The following is a 19,429-nucleotide window of genomic DNA, read 5'->3' as shown; positions in this document are numbered from 1 at the left end:
ATATCTGTACTTCCTGGGGCATCCCAGGGCCCAGGCCTCTAGCCAGGTCCATGGAACATATGATTCCCATCTCCCCACAAGCAAGCTGCCCTCGGCTGCCCCCATCTGGCAGTCCTGTTCCTAGCCCTGTGGATCGGAAAGGCTCGTGGTTCCAGCCATACTGATAAATATGGAAACTCCATCTTTATTGGCTGTATAAACATCTCTGGTCTGTACATACATTTCATACATCATAGGGTGGGGCCTGAAGCGAGGGCCAAAGGGAGGCCCAGCAGCAAACAGCTCACCTGCTTTCCCCACAGCCCTATCCACTCTGTGCAAACCAAGGCCAACAGCTCCTACTCCCTCTTCCTCCCTGGAGAAGTCACTGTTATGGGGAGGGGGTCAAGGGTCGAGGGGTTAGAAGGAGATAGAGGGCTTGGTGGAGAGGACACATGTAAGTGCTAGAATCAACCACTGAAGCAAAACAGGCAACTGGCACAAGCAGCAAGCTGGGGCATGGGACAGGGCAGGAAAAGGGGAGGGAGTAGCCACGCTGCCCCGGCTAAGGCTCTGGAGTCTTGTCCTCACCCTGGCGGGGGAGACAGGCCCCAGAGCCTCAGCCCCAATTCCCAGGAGCTGGGGACATGGGTGGCATAGGTAAGGAAAGGATGAAAGGGGAGAAAGGAGCGAAGGCCCCAGGGCCCTGTCACCTCGCAGCCCCTCTCTCTTAAACATGCAACAGCCACCCACCCATGTGGGTTCAGGTATGGGGAGCCAGAGACGCAGATTCTCTGTGGGTGCCTGAGCAGGCTGGGGTGGGGAGCCAGCTCTCGAGGGAAAGAATGGAGAACCTGGAGGAGTCTTCTTGGGGCAGCAGCTAGTGAAAGGACAGAGAGGAGCAAAGAGCGGCCCCTAGCCCTGCCAGGGGTATGACAGCAGCAACTGGTTCACACAACCAGAACAGAAAACAAAAAAGAGGAATTCAAGGAGAAATACCGCAGTGAGTAGGGGAGGGGGCTGTCTACTCCACCCTCTACAAAGCATCATGCCCAAATAGCAGCTGAGAGAAGGTGCTTACACCTCTCCACCCACATGGGGCCAGTAAGGGAAAGGCAGACCCAGAAGCCCACTGACTAAAGCGAGTGGGACCACCCACATACCAACATCATTCTTTGGGTCCATTCCTGTCCAACCAGGGACTCAGGCCCAGGGACTGACAACAGTGGCAACACCAGGTCAGAAACGTGGGCACAGAGAAGCATGACGGGGCCTGAGCCAGTAGGGGCAGAGTGACCATACACCTCCAGGTGCCTGCTGGGTAAACCAATCCTCTGGGAGTCAGGAAGTGGGTGCCTGCTCCAGCAGAGGAAAGTAGGGAGAAGGGGCAGGTCTGGAGGGGAAGCCCTAGCCACTCAAGGGGTGCAGATCTACTTTGACTTTCTCCCCGCAGCTTAGCATTCCAATGGTGGGGAAGAAGCCTCCAGAAGGAACAACAGCATCCTTCTTCCCAATGATCTTGCCATTTCGAGTGAAGAAAACCTGGGGAGGAGGTGGGGAGGAGAAGAATGGAACAGGCTCTGGCCTCTTCTCTGAGGATGCTGGAGCTCCACAGGTCTGAACCCAATCACCCCAACTTCCAGAGGGGCTGGAGAGGGGCAGTTAGGGGGATATGGGAAGTGACCACCAGAGGGCGTGCTGAGGCTGGAAAACAGCGTCCCAAGACCGACTCCCTAAGCTGGTGCTCAGAACACCTCCTGGGCAGCGTCAGAGCTTCCCATCTTTCCCACCCTGGCTCTGCGTTCTATTCCCCACTAATACCCAGCCTTTGCCCAGACTCAGAACCCTGAACCCACCGCAAACTCTGCCTACTCACCACCACCTTCCTGCCCTCATGCTCTGGCTCTATCTCTTCTCCATCCTCTTCCTCTTCCTCCTCCTCCTCTTCTCCTTCCTGGTGCAGGTACATGACATTCCGGACGTTCCGGACGGCCCGGGCAGTTGGAGACAGGATCACTGTGTCACAACTGTCATCACTGTCCCCTAGGAGACCGGGAAACCTGAGTTCCTGTGGTGCCCTTCCACCCTCTGCCCCAAGCATCCTGGCTGGCCACCCCCACCCCACTCACCCTCACTGTCCAAAATGTAGTCCCGGGGGAACATGATTCCACAGCCCATGATGTCCCCTTTGTAACAGCGTGGCCCAAAGGGGTCTCCCACACCGCTGCCATGGAAGATCTTCCCATCATCTGTTGGAGGGGGGGAGAGGACACACACTTGAGGAAGGAGGGCTGACGCTATATCCCTAGAGCGGCCCTCAGAGGAAGGAAACGGTCAGGATGGAACAAAGATGGAGAGAGAGGCTGGGGCGGTGGCTCATGCCTGGAATCCCAGGACTTTGGAGGCCGAGGTGAGTAGATCACCTGAAGTCAGGAGTTCGAGACCACCCTGGCCAACAGGTGAAACATCTCCACTAAAAATACAAAAACTAGCTGGGCATGGTGGTACACGCCTGTAATCTAAGATATCGGGGAGGCTGAGACAGGAGAATCACTTGAACCTGGGAGGCAGAGGTTGCAGTGAGCCGACATTGCGCCACTGCACTCCAGTCTAGGTAACAAAGCGAGACTTGGTCTCAAAAAAAAAAAGACGGAGAGAGATGTGGGAAGGGGGCATCAGATAAAATAAAGAGATGTAAAGTCCATGTGCTCAAGGGGGTAAGGGCGAAACTCCCTCAGGAAAGGAGTCAGAGGAGAGGGCCCTAAGGAAGGAATGAGCACACGGGGAGGGCAGCCTGGGGGAGGTGGGCTGGGAAACTCTGGGCTCATTTTCTTCTAAAGAAAGCCCTAGGCTCACGCCTATAATCCCAGAACTTCAGGAGGCCAAGGTGGGCAGATCACTCAAGGTCAGGAGTTTGAGGCCAGCCTGACCAACAGGGAGAAACCCCGTCTCTACTAAAAATACAAAATAAGCCTGGCGTGTGGTAGCTCATGTCTGGAAGTCCCAGCTACTTGGGAGACCAAGGCGGGAGAATAGCTTGAACATGGGAGGCAGAGGTTTTGGTGAGCCGAGATCACACCATTGCACTCCAGCCTGGGCAACAATAGTGGGGAAAAAAAAGAAAGCCCTAAATGAAACCGAGCAGTGGAAAAAAAAAAGAGAATGAGGAATCTGCAGGATCTGCAGGAAAGGCACAGAGGGGGCCAGCGCAGAGGCCTGGAATGTCCCATCTGTGCCCAGATCTCCTCGCCTGTCCTGCTCCCCTGGTTTCCAGAGCTGGGAGGAAAACACAGATGAGGAAGCACTAGCGATTTGGGAATGGGGCGGGGGGCCAGTCAGCCAGCAGCAGGGCAAGGAGCGAGGCCATTTGTGAGGGGCCAAGAGAGGGGAAAGTGGATGTCCCTATGCCTCCATTCTCCCACCATCCCACCTTTCCCAGGCAGTCCAATATTCACCTGCATGATAAGCCACAGACCCTCTGCTCCAGCCAGGGTGCCTGTTCTTGGGATAGTCCTGCACCAAGAAGTAAAAAGAAAATCTAGAGTCCCATGCAAAAACAAGAGGACAGGAGAGTGGCGAGCGGCATCTGAATCTCTGGCACAGGTCACAACCCAGACAGTGCCCTGCAGGCACTGCGGCTTCAGGGAAACCAGGGAGAGTGAGGAAATTATTAGTTAAGCATTTAAGGCCAGAACCACCGCATGCCCCACCCTCACCCCCTAGGCCTCAGTGTGTGGTGCAGTCACAACCTGTCTCAGGTCCTCAGTCACACGGGGTCTGTACTCTTACACAGCAGATACATACAACTGTGTTCTGTCTCAGCTTAGCACCCTCCCTCCAAAGCCTGGCTTCCCCCAGGAGCTTCCAGGCACTGCCCCAACAGCCCCAGACCTGAGCAGCTCCATGGGCAAAAAAGCTCAGCCCTTGTGCCCACCTTCCGTGCCAGCCCCAGGGCGATGTAGCATTTCTCTCCAGGGTCCACGATCTCCACCTCGAAGTAATGGCTGCGGGTACTGAGTGGGTGCCGCGCCTGGGCCAGCCCCACATCCACGATGCTTTTGCCCTTCCCTAAGTACTCCAGCAGCTGTGGGGGAAGAGCCAGATGGGGGTCAGGAGACAGGCTGACACCACCCTGGAAACCTGGGCCCAAGGCAGTCTGGGTCCCACTTTCCCAGGTCTGACAAAAACTCCTGGCTGAAAGAGAAAGAATCCAAGAGGCACGATGTGGCCCCAAAGTTCTAGGCCAGCATGAAAGAGCAGGATGTGGGGGGAGGCAAAGGGGAGCGCATAAGCAGGGGGAGCCCCTTGCTGAATGCACCACCCCCAACACTTTCTGGGAGGCCAGGGAAAGTGGCACAGCAAGGGGAGTGGCGCACCAGAGGGTTCTAGCTGCATCCTTGCCCTGCTGAAGAACCCTGCAGCCTTTCCTGCTGGGAAAGGTCCGCCCGCAGTCCTGAAACAGGGGAAAGAAGAAGCAAGACCAGGCTGAGAGGAAACTTGACGACTTTCTTGGGGGCCTAATGGGGACAGGGAAGATGCAGAAGTTAGGTGCCAAGCCCAGACATTGAGGGCAAGGGGGTGAGCTCAGAAGCCAGTTCTGCCTGGGATGGGCCTCTCATAATTCCTCAAGGTCCTTGTTTTATTTGGCTGTGAACACAGCAGTTCTTAGCTGGGTCAGGGAGGTGCTGAGGGGAGCCCAGGGACCCAGAACGCCCAGCTGTACTCCCTCACTTCATGTGAGGAGGGAAGAGGTCAAAATGAAGACAGGCAGGCTTAGCTGTTCTCGCCCCTCATTGCTCATTCAGGCTGGAGTAAGGGCATGGAGGTAGAAGACAGGAGATGACTGATGGGTTCTTAGGGCTCTTCAGTCCCATAGTGGTCCTGCCTGGGCACGATGGGGTGGCAACCCCCAATCTGGGAGGATTTATTTATCAGTTGTCATGGTAATAATGATGAATCAACCCCATCCCCTCTTTTTCCCACCCTCAGCATCACCTGGGATTCCTTAATCCCCTTTTAATTAGCCCAACTGCCCCTCAAGACTTTCTTCTACCCTCCCACCCCTGCGGCCCTGAAGAAAACATGCTGCCTGGGGACCTCCTCCATGTCTCCCTGACAAGCTTTGGGACAGCAGCCTCTCACCTCTCACAGACTCCTGCCTGAACAGGAAAGGAATGAGGCCCGCCTGCACTAGCACAGAAGCCTGTGCGTGTCTCCAGCAGAGGCTGCTCCCACACCCCCACTCCCCACTTCAAATGGCCAGCCGCTTGGCTCAGGTGCTTAGAGCGGGGTGCCACTAACCCCTTCTGAGAGTAGGACCAGAGGGGCTTGGTGCCCTTCTCGCCCTGGATTCCCAAAGCCCTGCCACCTCAAGTCCATCCATCCCTCCTCTCCAAAGATAACTGGGGATGGATGAGGGGAAAGCCAGCATGCATGGGAGACCACCTAAGCCCATCCATCCCCAAGGCCACACTGTTTGAATTCTGTTCATGGTGTATTCTCTGCCCAGTCTGGGTTCCTTCCCTGCATCTCTCCTCAGCAAGCTAGGAGGGGTGTGTCTGGATGCACATTAACTAGTTTAGACTCCACCCAGGCAGAGCAGCCCCCAGCCCACCCTCTCCACCCAGCACTGCAGAACTGGGTGGGGGACCCCACAGCTGCCCTTGACCCATTCTATCCAACTGGCCTCAGTATAGGAAACACTGTGTTCATTTCCACAGCCAAAAGACAGCCGATCCAGATCTGATCCTTGGGAAATACCCGCCCAGCCCTTTCCTTTGCCTCAGCCCAGAAGATGAGAGCTGTTGCACTTCTGTCTCCAGATGGGATGGGGGTGCTTTCCCATACTAAAAGCCAGAACAGACTGCCCCAAGCTGGGTCTCTGAAACCCACTCTCCACCTGCCATCTGTAGAACACTTCAGATAGAATGCTGATATCCTGGACAACTAGGTACCTGTACAGTGTACAGGTGAGCCTTGCACAGTGTGCCCTCTTCAGAGGGGACCACCCAGTCCTCACAGTAAAAGCCATCCATTCTCCTGCTTCTGGACAAAGATTCCCCAATGCCTCCTGAGCCTTCCCAAAGAACTCAGAGGGGTGGGAGTGGAGGGAGTATTTGGCCTCCCTGACAGATTCTTTCTTGAATACATTTCTCTGCCTCCTTGGCCTACAGCTGTTAGAAACCTGGAGGAGGAATGAAGGTTAACCCCTAGAGTCTGAGCTGTTAGGATTCTGATGCTGGTCCCTCAATCTGTGCCTCAGAATCCAACAGACCTGGGTTCAAATTCTAACTCCTATTACTTAATAGCCACTAACCTCAGGCAAATGGCATTCACCTCTTTAAGTCTTGGTTTCTTCAACAGTACAATCAGGATAAATTTACCTGCATTTCCAAAAACATGGTGGAGAGACTCAATGAAGTGACCAATACACATTGCTGCCTCTCCCTAAATCCAGAAATGGGGTTATACAGGAGCTGCCAGTCACAAACAAGGAAATGATCTTTCATCTTAGCTCTTACTTCCAACTACAATAGTCCCTTAGGCCAACCAGGATGATGACCACTGCCCAGATGACTCTACCCTAGGTGTCTGCCTCTCAAACAATGTCCAATCAACAGAAATGTGCCTCTGCATTTTGGTGGGGGAAGAGGGAGCCCTTTCTTTGGGTCTCTCCCCCAACACAAACACACCACCAAAGCCCCAAGACACCAAAGAGGTGACTCAGTGCCACAGAGTGGAGGCTGGAGATCAGAGTGTGGACAGCTTCCTGTACTCCACACCATCCCTCTACCAGCGCCTTCCCAGCCTCTTCTCCCCTACTGGTATCCCCCCCGCCTCCCCTTGCCAGCAGAGACCCTAATCTCTCTTGACAGGAACAAGGAAGGTCTCAGTGCCCTGAGAGCCCAGAAGCAACTGAAACAGGAACCAAGTACACACTCTCCTCTGTCCAGCTCAGGCCCCAACACGGCCTCCTTCTGGGCTGGGTCTGGGGAGGACCCCTGGTAGAGTGGGGCCTCATTCACCACCCTGTGTGTGCCAAAGCTGTTGTCCCTGTCACTAAGGAGTTATCAGAGGAGCTGTGAACAGGGCACAAACACAGAATGAGTCGAATCCCCTAGCTGGACCTACCACCCCCCAGTCCCCCTCCCATATTACCTCACTTTGCGAGGCCTCAGGGCAGGGACGAGGCCAAAGGCAACACTCCCATCCCTGAGCAAGTGCCCAAGCAATTCCTCAACCTCCTCAAAACTCTGGGGAGGTGGACTCTTTAAGGAGGGGAAACAGGCCACAGAAGGCAGGGGAAGAATTCCATTCAAGAAAGAGCCAGGTCTGTCTATATCCAGAGACTCAAATCTAACAAGTGTTGCGATCTGGTGCAGTGGCTCATGCCTCTAATCCCAGCAATTGGCTGAAGTGAGCCAGCACTCCAGTCTGGGTGGCAGAGTGAGAGCCTGCCTCAAAAAAAACACCCCAAAAACAAAAATGAAAAGTTGGCATGAGTGGAAGAAGGCACATGTCCCTCAGGAGACTCATTCCCAAGTTGGCCCCAGAGGAATGAGTGACCCAGGAAGAGTACTCCCACCCAGCCACTCGGCCCGAGCTGGGGTGAGGGTCAGAGAGAAGGGCCCAATTCAACAGCTAATGTCTAAAAAAGAAAAATACTCTTAAATAAGTGGCCTGAAGGTGTTGTGGGGGAGGGTGGAGAGGAAGGAAGGCTATTTATAAATGTCTACAGGATTCTGCATCAATTAGAAAAGATTGCCTGGGAGGAGCTGGGAGCAGACTGGGGACAGGTCCAGGCAGAGAAAGGATGCCAGGAAAAAACTCTTGAGGAGAGGTCAGAGATGAGAGCTGGAACCTCAGCCCCAAGTTTAACTCTGTAGATACCATCAGAATGATGGTAGACGGAGGGAATAAAAGGAAAGATGTGAAAGTCACGGAGTGGGCATCTGAGGCCTCCTGGCCCTCGGCTGCTGCAGCCTGGGACCCCAATGCCAGAAAGAGTGCAGAGTATCAGAGGCAGCAGGACAGCACACTTTCTGCCATTTTCCCTGAACTCCACTCTACCCAAGGAGGCCTGGCTCCTAATCCACTCCTACCCCCTACTGCTTCTGTTTTGTTATCAAAAACTGAGTTGAAAACAGCCTGGGTTGGGGTGGAAAGGCCAGAGAGTAGAGAAAAAGGCCAGCCCAGGGTCAAGGGGGTAGCAGAGGGACAATTCGAGGTGGGAGGGCTGAGCAGCCACTGGAGGTCAGGGCCAGATCCTGGACTTGGCATCCATTCACTAGCAATGCAGCACAGTGTATTGGGGCAGATAAGAAGAATTTCCCTTTCTCAAGGTTCACCTGTTTCCCAACAAAACTTAAAATCCCAGAAGAATTTCCCTTTCTCAAGGTCCATATACTTCCCAAAGAAGTTTAAAATCCATACTAAAGCAGATATGAGGAAAAGATAAATGAAGCAAGCTTTGGAGGTGCAAGGATGCTCACTGAATCTTCATCTGCCTCCATTCTCATCCTCTATAAAATGCAGGGATAAGACAACAGAGACTGACATTGACGCTTCCTCAAAAAAGATGGCTGAGAACCTTCTACCACATGTGTGGGGCTTCTGACCACACCTGCCCCACAGCACTTTGAATGAAAAGCCTGGGCCAGCTGAGCTGGGATCAAGCTAAAAGGGCAATTCAGGCATTTTGCCTGCAGATCAGCCCCCAGCCCCTCAAAGGCAGGTATGCAAGGCCACAGAAGACACCAAAAGCTGAAGGAACCAAAATAAGGTGAAGCAGAACTACTCATTCCCAAGGTCAAACCACTAACCTGAGTTCCCTAATAAGGGGGAAGTGAAGAAAAGGGAACCCATGCTAAAGAAAACCTAGATCTGGACTCCAGGACTCACATCAAGAGCTCAGGCTATCCTACTGAACCCCACATGGACACTGTCCCGACTCCCCATTCCCAGCAATTCAGACATGACCATGTACCCACAGGTGTTCTGCCCAGCCTCCTCTGTCCCAGCCCCTCCCACCCTCCCACTCGCTACTTACAGTCCCACAGACTCTGACATCATGTAGCCGGCCCCATTCATCCTCGTAACTGTCCACCATCATGATACTGTCATCCTCGCGGCCCAGCTCAGCGTTGAGGTGCAGCCGCACCTCCTCACCCAGGGAGTGCATGCCCACTGCTGGGAACAGCCCATCTGGAGACATGGGCATGATGGTAGAGCCCACCTGCAGCAGAGGGAGAGAGGGAGCTGCCACCTGGCTCGCTTTTCCATAGCCCATCTAATTCTCACAAGGGTACTTTTAAGATGATCACACACGCACTGACAGATTTAAAAGCAAAACAACCCAGAGGTGCAGAAAAGTTCACAAATGTGCTAAATACTCCTGGCCAAGCAAGGTATCTACGGAGCTAGAAGACAAGCACATCTCCTGACTTGCTGCCAAATACATTCAGTATGTGTGCTGGACAGGAGAGTGCTGAGACGCAGATACTAAGGCAGCAGGACCCCCGGCCAAGGCCTGAGAATGAGTTTCCAAGCGGGGAGATGGAGTGGGATAGAAGGAAGAGAGCCGCCTGTCTCCCTCTTCTATTGGCTCCTGTCCCATCTCCTCACCATGCCTAGTCTCTCTCTGAAGAGGATAGGGAAAGATGTGAAACAAGGAAAACAGGACACAGAAAGGACATAGCCCCAAGAGTACTCAAGTCAAAACCCAAAGAGGACCTCCAGCTTACACAGCCAGGTCATTTTCTTCCCCTCTCTTTTATCTACTCAAAACCTTCCCCCAAATCACCCAGTTCTGTTCCCCACAATTCCTGCTCATTCTCTGCTCCACTAACTTGCCTCTCTCTGCCTGTCATCTGGGCAATGTCCCAGCTTCCTCTGGCCATGGGAAGTGTCTTCTCCTACACCCAGGAGACTTCAGGAGAATCTGAGGCTGGACTGGAGGAGATGGGAACTCAGTGCAAGGGTCCCTGGGCAAGCGCCAGCCAGCAGACTCTTCCTAATCACTGCCCACAAATCCTTGGGCAGATTTTAGCCACGTAAATCCGACCCAGGATTTCCCACTCACCCGCTTCCCATTTTTGGTGAAGAAGATCTGGGCAGTCTGCACATCAAAGGACACAGGCTCAATGCCACAACCAATCCGGTCCCCAGAGTTGCACTTTGACCCAAACTGGCGGCCCTTGGCTCGACCATTGTACAGCCTGCAGACAGAGTAGTAGAGACACAGGACCCGAGCCTAGCCTCCCAAACTCCCCCCAGTACTGACAGCAGAGGCCTTGTCCTCATCTTGCTGCTCCTGGTCACTCTGTGATGGTACCCACTTATGTCCTGGTATAAGCATCACCCTCCGCTCCAATCTGTAAGGGTGGCTGCCAGGCCACCTCCCTGTCCTGACCAGAAAAGTCTATCAAACACCCAATGGGAAAAGCCACCCTGGGGTAGTTCTTCAGATCTGAGGTTCCCAAATCCATAGGAAAAGGGCCAGGTTGCACAGGAGGCAACTCACTTGCCATCATCAGCATGGTAGGCTACAGAGTCAGGCAACCAGCCAGGCTGGTGATCCAAGCTGTAGTACTGAGGGACCAGCCCCACAGCAATGGTGCCCCGAACTCCACTGTCCACAATAGACACCTGGAGAAAAGAGAGCAGGGCACAGTCAGCAGGGCTAGGAAATGGGATGAATTGCTGGGGATGGGGGAAGGGGACTTAAGAGATTAAAGGGGGCTGAGGCTCAAAGAGACAAAGGACAGGGAATCAGAAAAAAAAGGATACTCAGCAGGGGAACTGGGGAGAGTGCATGCCTATTTCACTTAGAAAATTACTTCCAAGCTTTGGAGAAAGATAGGAGATCGTAGTATATGGTGGCTTTGGGTTAGGGGATGTAAGTCAAGGTCTGGGATATGGGTCAAAGTCTACCTAGGTAAGGGGCAGGAGAGCAGAAGGGACAGGGTGACAGGTCTCCAGGGCACCTATCTCTCAGATGAGGGGTCATGCTATCCTGCACCTTTTTCCCAGCAACAGGACAGCCTAATGGAAAATTAAAAGGCCCAGGTCATGCACCTAGTAAAGGAGCTCTTTGGGGCTTAATTACCTCACCCCCAAGCTCACTCCCTGCTCTGCCCACCCACTGCCTTCATCACCTCAAAATAATTGCTGTCCTTGGTCAGGGGTCGAGAAGCCACGTAGCAGCCAACTTCACCAGAGTTTCCATGGTAACTGAAGGAGGAATGAGGGGGGAGTTCTGTTAGCAGCCTAGCCTAAGAGTAGGGGGAGAGACCCAGCATCTCCCACCCTTACCCTGCAAGGTAAGGTCACCTCACCCTACTCCTGTTGCAGCCTCCAGCTGGAAGCCAACCCATACCAGACCAGTGCAAACCTGGTTTCTTCATTTCCAAGAGGAAAAGAATGTAGAGTCTCCCTTACTTGCCTATGAGAAAGGTCTCACAACCCTGTCTAACCACAATCTCTCATGCTGCAGCTTCGGCCCTTTTCCTCTGGCTCTGTCCTCAGTGGAGCTGGAGAATGCTGGTCTCTATCCTCTGTACCAAAGCCCTTCATAGATTGGAAGACAGTGATTCAGTTCCCACTCCTCAGCTTTCTTGCCTCCAGCTAAACAGTTACTTCCTTCCTCCTTCAGTGGAACTTTGTGAAAGCATGGGCTCAGAAGGAGTCAGGGAAGGGGTTCAAGCCAGAAAAGGGGGAGGAAACACACACACAAACCAAGGGACTGGAAAGACACAGGAGGTGGTAGACAGGGTACATGACTGAACAGCCCTTCCCAAACAGAAAATCCACTGCCTTTGAAACAGCCACTCTTCACTGGACCCAATGCCTGAGATAGAGGCAGGAGACTCAGGTACCCCACTAGAGTCTTCTCAACAAAGCACCTGGGAAGCTCCTGAGACCCCAGCAGCCTCCTGTGTCTGACCCAGCTAGGACAGACCCTTGCTGGATGAGGACAGAGCCATCCAGTGACAGAGGCAGAGGTGAGTGCAGGGATGGGCAACATGCACTGCTCCACTCAGAAAGGCCTCTGGGTGGGCAGATCACTTGAGGTCAGGAGTTCGAGATCTGCCTGGCCAACATGGTGAAACCCTGTCTCTACCAAAAATCTAAAAAATTAGCTGTATGTGGTGGTGCATACCTGTAATCCCAGCTACTTGGGAGGCTGACGCAGGAGAATCGCTTGAACCCAGGAGGCGGAGGTTGCAGTGAGCTGAGATCATGCCACTGAACTCCAGCCTGGGTGACAGAGCAAGACTCTGTCTTGAAAAGAAAAAAGAAAGGCCTGTGGAGTCAAGAGCATCCCCCCTTCCCAGTGCAGTGTACACAGTCCCCTTCTTCTGAACAAAATCCCTTTCATCTCTAAGATCTGGAACAGAAAAGAAAATGTGGAAGCATTCCCCTGAACTCACCTTAAAGTATCTCCATCTACAAGGATATGTTTGAACCTCTCCTGATATCGGAAAGCCCGGACCTCTCGAATCTCCCGAATCCTACGGCGCCAATTCAGAAACCGGTAGTGCAGGTTGAGGTCATCCATCTTGTTCATGAGAACAAATCTGCCAAGGGGAGAAGGGGATTGAGGAGGAAGCAGGGCCCTAAGTAAAACGTCTCAGCCTATGTGACCCAGAATGTAGAGAAGGCACTGTCCTGGAGGCCAGCTGCCCAGATTAACCTTAACAATCCCCATCTTCATCCTTCCATTCAACAAACATTTACTGAGCTCCTACTATGCACACTCTTTTCAGTGCTAGGTATAGAGCTGTGAACAAAATAGACAGGATTCCCATTTGCACAGGCTGGGAGGTAGACATGACAGGCAATAAACAGACATAACTTCAGGCATCGGAGAAAAGAACAGGGTGATATGACAAAGAATCTGGAGGGCTGGGTACAGTGGCTCATGCCTATAATCCCAGTACTTTGGGAGGCTGAGGTGGGTGGATCACGAGGTTAAGAGATTGAGACCATCCTGGCCAACATGGTGAAACCCCATCTCTATCAGTAAAAAATAAAAATCTTAGCTGGGCATGGTGGCACATGCCTTTAGTCCCAGATACTTCGGAGGCTGAGGCAGGAGAATCACTTGAACCCAGGAGGTGCAGATTGCAGTGAACCGAGATCTCATCACTGTACTCCAGCCTGGGAGACAGAGCAAGACTCCGTCTCAAAAAAAAGAAAAAAAAAAATCTGGAGGCAGTGGACAGAGTGGACAGAGGCAGTCTCTGAGAAAGTGACATTTCAGTTGTAAAGGAACTAGGCATATGACAAGACAGGCATATTCCAGGCACTAAGGACAACTGCAGGTCCTTGGGTGGAAGAGAGCTGGCATGGTAGAGAAACAGAAAAAAAAATGCCTGGAAAGCTGGTGTATAGGGAATGTGAAGGAGAATGTACAAGATGAGAATAAGGCAGGAGTCAGATCAAGGCTATATTGACAGTGGTAAGGAGTTTGGATTTTATTCCAAGATGGAAACCTCTGGAGGGTTGCAAGCAAGGAAATGCCATGACTGGCCAGATATGATGGCTTATACCTGCAATCCCAGCAAATTGGGAGGCTGAGGCAGGAGGATCACTTGAGGTCAGGACTTCGAGACCAGCCTGGGCAACATGGTGAGACCTTATCCCTACTAAAAATCAAAACAATGAGCCAGGAGTGGTGGTGTACATCTGTAGTCCCAGCTACTAAGGAGGCTGAGGATGGCTTGAGTCTGGCAGGTTAAGGCTGCAGTGAGCTCTGATTGCGCCATTGCACGCCAGCCTGGCTGACAGATCAAGACCCTATCTCAAAAAAAAATGCCATGAGCTTAATCAGTTCCTAAAGATCATTCCAGCTGCTGTCTGGAGAACTGATCACAAGAGGATCAAGAACAGATGTGGGCAAACAATTCAGAGGTTGTTGCAGCAGTTCGGATGAGAAATGACATCCACTGAGATTAGGTAGCAGCGCAGATAGATGGAAGTGGGAGGATGCAGGTATTTAAATAACCATCAGTGCCAACACATAAATGAACGGATTATTTTTCCTGGGAGCCAAAAGTGAGAAACAGGTGAAACACTCTTATCTTCCCATTCCCCAAACCCTGGGAGAGGGGTTTTCTCAAGGCCTCACAGTGCCTTGAACACCGCAGGTGCTTAGGAAGCCTTGGCTCGGCTTAATTTGATCCCGGTGCGCAACATAAGACTCTAATGCAGTAGCTACAACCCACCACGTGGCCCAGAAGAGTGGGCACCTGTGCGAAAGACAACCCTAAGATTCTACTCCAGGGCACTCAGCCAGGGTTCGATCCCAGGTACATGCTGGTTGCCCAGACCCCACAGTCTTGGCACCGGCGAGTGGCGGCCCTACTGGGCCCTGTCTCCTCCCTGGGCACAGCCTGATCACTGAGATGAGACCCGGGAGCAGCGGGGCCCCAGCCTATCCATGTGCCTATGCCCAGTCTCCCCAGGCCCTGCACTGGGCCGAGGGTGCGCCGACGGAGGAAGCCTACTGACCAAGAGCGCAGGGCCCCGCCCCTGGCCCCAGAGCCCCCGCCCAGGACCCCCACCTCCCACTTCGGGCTCCGGGGAGATCCGAGGCCTCTGGGACCCCGCCCCGATCCCCGCCTACCGGGGCCGCCGCGTCCTCCTCATCCATAGGCCTCTCAGCTCCGCACACAAGCTCTTCGGCCGCCGCCACCACACACATCCGGGTCCCCGCCTTTCCTTCGCCCCTCGAGGCCCGCCCCGCCCTCCCACCTAAACCAATCAGCAACGGCCTCTGACGACGGGCAGCTGCAGGAGCCAGTCGGAGGGCGGAGGCAGGGTGTGGGGCGCTGCCCGGTGCCCCGGGTACCTAGTGCGGGGCCGGGTCTAGTAAGCCTGGCTGTCGATGGGGTGAGCAGATGCGACGTGGCGGCGCGGACGCTGCTGGGTGACTGGGCGCCACTGAGGCGGACTGGGGGCGGCTCCTGAGCGGCGCCAGGCGGGACTGGACATGCGGAGGAGGTGGCCACGCTCGCACAAACCTTGCGTGTATTACTTGTGCCCTCGTTCCGCGCCAGACTTGGTGCTAAAAGCTCTACCAGAATGTCCATTTAATCCACTCTGCAGTCTTATGAAATAAATCTCATTATCTCCCTTTTACAGATGAGCCGGAGGCTGGCCTCGATAGCTTGTGCGCTTAACTGTTACCGTGTGCTGTATACCCTCCCGAGCTCCGTTTCATGGCACCGCTCTCTCATTAAGGCAAGAACGTTCCATTACAGGAGAAAACTTGGGATGCAGAAGGCACAGTGGCACCAAGCGGCGTGCTGTGGAGGAACACAGGGGTTTGGTAGACTGAAGGAAAGTTAGACTGGGGTCAGAATGTAAAGGGACGAAGACACTAACATTATTGAACACCTACTAAGCTGGGAACAAAATGGACGGGATTCCCATTCTCACCTCTACTAAGGGGTGTCTACTGCCGTTCCGGGAGATTGGGCTCCTAGATAAGGACTTCCTTGCTCCCCTCTCATCGCCATATCTCTCTTTTCAGGACAGAAAGATTCCCCTCCGGCTGGGCGTGGTGGCTCATGCCTGTAATCCAAGCACTTTGGAGGCTAAGGCGGGCGGATCACCTGAGGTAGGGAGTTCAAGACCAGCCTGACCAACATGGTGAAACCCTGTCTTTAAACAAAAGAAAGAAAGAAAGATTCCCCTCCTCTGTAGCACCCCATTTATTTATTTTCTTTATTTATTTGTTTTTTAAGCACTGTGGTTTGGAAGCACCTCATTTATAACACATTATTACCTCTTGCTTTTATTATTGGAGTCACTTGTGTGTGTAGACCCGTCTCTGCTAGACTCTGAGCTCCTTCAGACCCCCGAGTCTTAGCACACTAGGTACTCTAAAGTGTTGAGTTCAAGCAAAGCCATAATCTCGCATACAGTAAATAGTGTCCACTCAGCATAATGGAAATGGGTGATGGGAATAGATGTAGATGGGAAACAGGGAAACCTGGATTAGAGCCCCAATTCTATGTGACTAAAAGGTCAAGGTCTTGTTGTTCTCATCCCTAAACAAGAATTGCTGAAGTCTGTATTCTCTTTGCTCCCTTCCAGGCCCTGGATGACTCAGTTCTGAATAGCTACTCTTCCAACTCCTCTCTGCCTCCTTCTGATTCCTCCATTGCTTCTCCTCTGCTCTTCTTCTTGTGTTATGAAAATACCTCAACCCTGAGCTCAGCTCTTCCCAAAGCCAGCAGAGAGAGACTCTCTCAGGAGGCTGCCAGAATCATGTTCATCCCAGACTAGGGCTCCTTCCAGAAACTAGCTAGCTGGCTAGGGTCAGACATGGAGAGAAATGGCAGAAGAAAGTGTCTCCAAACTGTTACTGATGGTTGATGATTCCACTCGGAATTTCCTCATCTTTAAGTTCCAGGTATGGGGCTGGCCTTTTTGGCAAATGCTGCATCCATTGGCAGGCCCAGGACCCAGTTGGTAATTTGTGCTTGGTGTCTACATGTATTTGAATAAACAACTTTATTGCCATATAACTGACATACAATAAACCATATATATTTAAGGTGTACAATTTATTCCTTTCTTTTTTCAATTAGAGACAAAGTCTCACTGTGTTACCCAGGCTAGTCTCAAACTCCTGACCTCAAGCAATCCTCCCACCTCAGCCCCACAAAGTGCAAGAATTACAGATATGAGCCACTGCACCCGGCCAAGGTATACAATTTGAGAAGCTACATAAACATCCCTGAAAATGTCACCACATCCAAGATTGTGACCGTATCATTATCATCCCTAAAAATTTCCTCATGCTCCTTTATAATCCCTTCCTCCCACTCTTTTATCCCTAGGAACCACTAATCTGCTTTTTAAAACTTTTTTTTTTTTTTGAGACAGAGTTTCTCTCTGTTGTCCAGGCTGGAATGCAATGGGACAATCTTGGCTCACTCAATCCACCTCCTGGATTGAAGGGATTCTCCTGCCTCAGCCTCCTGAGTAGCTGGGATTACAGGCTCATGCCACAACTCCTGGCTAATTTTTATATTTTTAGTAGAGATGGGGTTTCACCATGTTGGCCAGGCTGGTCTCGAACTCCTGACCTCAGGTGATCTGCCTACCTCACCTTCCCAATGTGCTAGAATTACAGGCATGAGCCACCACACCCAACCCACTAATCTGCTTTTTGGTTACTAGCTTAGTTGGCATTTTCTAGAATTTTATATAAGAAATCATACAGTAAATGCTCTTTGGGGTGGGGTGTATCTGGCTTCTTTTGTTCAGCATAATTACCTTGAGGGATTCATCCATGTTGTTCTTTGTATTAATAGTTTATTTGTTTATTTATTTAGGGGCAGGGTCTTGCTCTGTTGCCCAGGCTGGAGAGCGGTGGTTATCAAGCTTACTGCAACCTCAAACTCCTGGCCTCAAGTGATCCTCCCACCTTGGCCTCTCGATCCTTCCTTTTTATTGCTGAGTAATATGCTATTGTTTGAATATATTACAATGTATTTCTTCACTTGTTGATGGATATTTGGAGTTTTCCAGTTTTGTATTACAAATAAAGCTACAGTGAATATTCATGTACAAGTCTTTGTATGGACATATTTCATCTTCTTTTTTTTTTGAGACAGAGTCTAGCTCTGTTACCAAGGCTGGAGTGCAGTGGTGTGATCTCGGTTCACTGCAACTTCCACCTCCCGGTAGAAGTGATCCTTTTACCTCAGCCTCCTGAGTAGCTGGGATTACAGGTACCCACCACCATGCCCAGCTAATTTTTGTATTTTTAGTAGAGACAGGGTTTCACTATGTTGGCCAGGCTGGTCTCGAACTCCTGACCTTGTGATCTACCTGCCTCGGCCTCCCAAAGTGCTGGGATTACAGGCATGAGCCACCATGCCTGGCCACCAGAAATCTTTTACCTATTATTTTATTGATTTGTTTCTAACTTTTTTTCCCCAGTTTATGCTGTTTATTATAATAATATATTTCTTGTTTTTATTCCCTACCCCATCCCCAGCATAAGGCAATCATTCTTTTTATTTGCCTGAAAGCAATCTTTCTCTTGCTCTGGAAATTGCACACGGATTGAGATTTGGAGAATTTAGCAAACAAGTCTGTATTTAAGTTATCCACACCCTTGATGTTTCTCTACATTATGAAATTTTTTGTAGGGTTGGAGGGAGGGAGAGTATCAGGAAGAATAGCTAATGGATGCTGGCCTTAATACTTCGATGATGGGATGATCTGGGCAGCAAACCACCATGGCACACATCTACCTATGTAACAAACCTGCACATCTTGCACATCTACCCCTGAACTTAAAAGTTGGAAGAAAAAAAAAGAAAAAGGAAGGTTTTTGTGTTTTAGTGAAAAGCATTTTGAACTTGGAATCTAGTGGATTCCACCATTTAGCTTTTGGCTTCTGGCAAGATATTTAACTCCTTTGGATATGTCTTCTTATCTACAAAGTGGAGATGGTAATGGAACATCATGAGACTTGTACAAAAGATAGATAAGCATTTAGTGAATTTGAGTTGAATCTGAATAGATCTTCCCCCTCTTGAGATGGAAAAGCCTTGTGTTTGGTTGGCTCTCACAGGCTGTTTTCCCAGCCTGCTGAAACATTGCCTTTCTCAGGATCTTTTCCAGTCCAGTGAGGTCTTCCAAGGCACAGATTTCCAGCTGTAAACAAAACAGTTTTGAAACAGGGTATCCTCATTCATTCAACAAATACTGACTACTTTCATATGAGCCAGAAACTGAGCTAGACACTTCATTTATTACAGCAAAAAATCAGAGTGTGGGACACGTATGTTACATGAATTATCGCTAACACTCCTAACAATCCTGTTAAGTAAATGCTGCTACCCGCATTTAACAGAGGGTAGATACAGGACATGGCCCCTGTCCTAAAGGGGTTGATAGGCCGGTTAAAAGCTGCTGGAAATACAAGACAAACTACAAGAGATGTTAAGAAGGGACACGTGATTGTTAGAGACAGATGTGCCCCCTCTGCCTGGAAGCCTTTCCCTCAATTCCTTCCCTCACAAATTCCTGTTCCTCCAAGATTCAACCAAAGTGTTATCTCCTCTGTGAAGCCTTCTGTGATTCTTCTAGGTGAGCTTAAGTCTCTCTCCTCTTGATTTACCTGTTTTCCTGATAGACTATGAGCTCCTTGGGATTACGATAAATAGACTTACTCAATTTCACCACACCTTGATAATAAAAATCAAAGGACCCATGGTTAGAGAAGAAGCAAAAGGTTAGAAGTGTGATCATGAGTAAAAGTTTGCAGGTGTGAATTCAAAAGTTTGCAGGTGAGTATATTTGGTCAAGATGAAATGGTTTTTGTAAGGTAGTAATAGGGCTATAGAACTAGTGGCTTTAAACCCAAGAATTTGGACTTGACACTGGAGTAAATAGGGAGTCATTGAAGGTTTCTGAGCAG

At 51.2% G+C, this 19,429-nt stretch overlaps 1 protein-coding gene and 1 long non-coding RNA gene across 4 annotated transcripts; one reads left to right on the top strand and one right to left on the bottom strand.

The window, feature by feature from the left end:
• Positions 1-160: 160 nt before the first annotated feature.
• Positions 161-14,688, bottom strand: SPRYD3 (SPRY domain containing 3). The gene is made up of 11 exons (XM_002752514.6): positions 14,609-14,688; positions 12,411-12,557; positions 11,136-11,211; positions 10,502-10,626; positions 10,061-10,196; positions 9,029-9,214; positions 3,914-4,063; positions 3,435-3,492; positions 2,109-2,228; positions 1,856-2,022; positions 161-1,521 (listed from the first exon to the last, which is right to left on the bottom strand). Exons 1-11 carry the CDS (start codon positions 14,629-14,631, stop codon positions 1,387-1,389), a joined length of 1,323 nt encoding a protein of 440 aa, XP_002752560.2. The 5' UTR covers positions 14,632-14,688; the 3' UTR covers positions 161-1,386.
• A 147-nt stretch (positions 14,689-14,835) lies between these two features.
• Positions 14,836-17,565, top strand: LOC128928566 (uncharacterized). 3 transcript variants are annotated; one of them, XR_013521880.1, is made up of 5 exons: positions 14,836-14,874; positions 15,127-15,225; positions 15,518-15,604; positions 16,581-16,698; positions 17,331-17,565. It is a non-coding gene; the product is annotated as an uncharacterized LOC128928566 (long non-coding RNA). The 3 variants fall into 3 exon arrangements; XR_013521882.1 differs by having other exon boundaries at positions 14,836-14,985; XR_013521881.1 differs by lacking the exons at positions 16,581-16,698; positions 17,331-17,565 and adding an exon at positions 16,084-16,555.
• The last annotated feature ends 1,864 nt before the right edge of the window (positions 17,566-19,429 follow it).

The sequence above is a fragment of the Callithrix jacchus genome, chromosome 9 (genome assembly GCF_049354715.1).
Source record: "Callithrix jacchus isolate 240 chromosome 9, calJac240_pri, whole genome shotgun sequence".
Lineage (NCBI taxonomy): Eukaryota > Metazoa > Chordata > Mammalia > Primates > Cebidae > Callithrix > Callithrix jacchus.
Note: the sequence above shows the minus strand (reverse complement) of the source record. Positions and strands in the feature narration are given on the sequence as shown.

Bases quoted from the DNA above. Each gene is read 5' to 3' on its own strand.
- SPRYD3 (XM_002752514.6), bottom strand. From the start codon at position 14,631: ATGAGGAGGACGCGGCGGCCCCG. The intron at 11,212-12,410 runs GTGAGTTCAGGG...TTCCTCCTTCAG, and splicing joins GTAGATGGAGATACTTTAAG to TTACCATGGAAACTCTGGTG. The intron at 10,627-11,135 runs GTGATGAAGGCA...TCTTTTCTCCAG, and splicing joins AGGACAGCAATTATTTTGAG to GTGTCTATTGTGGACAGTGG.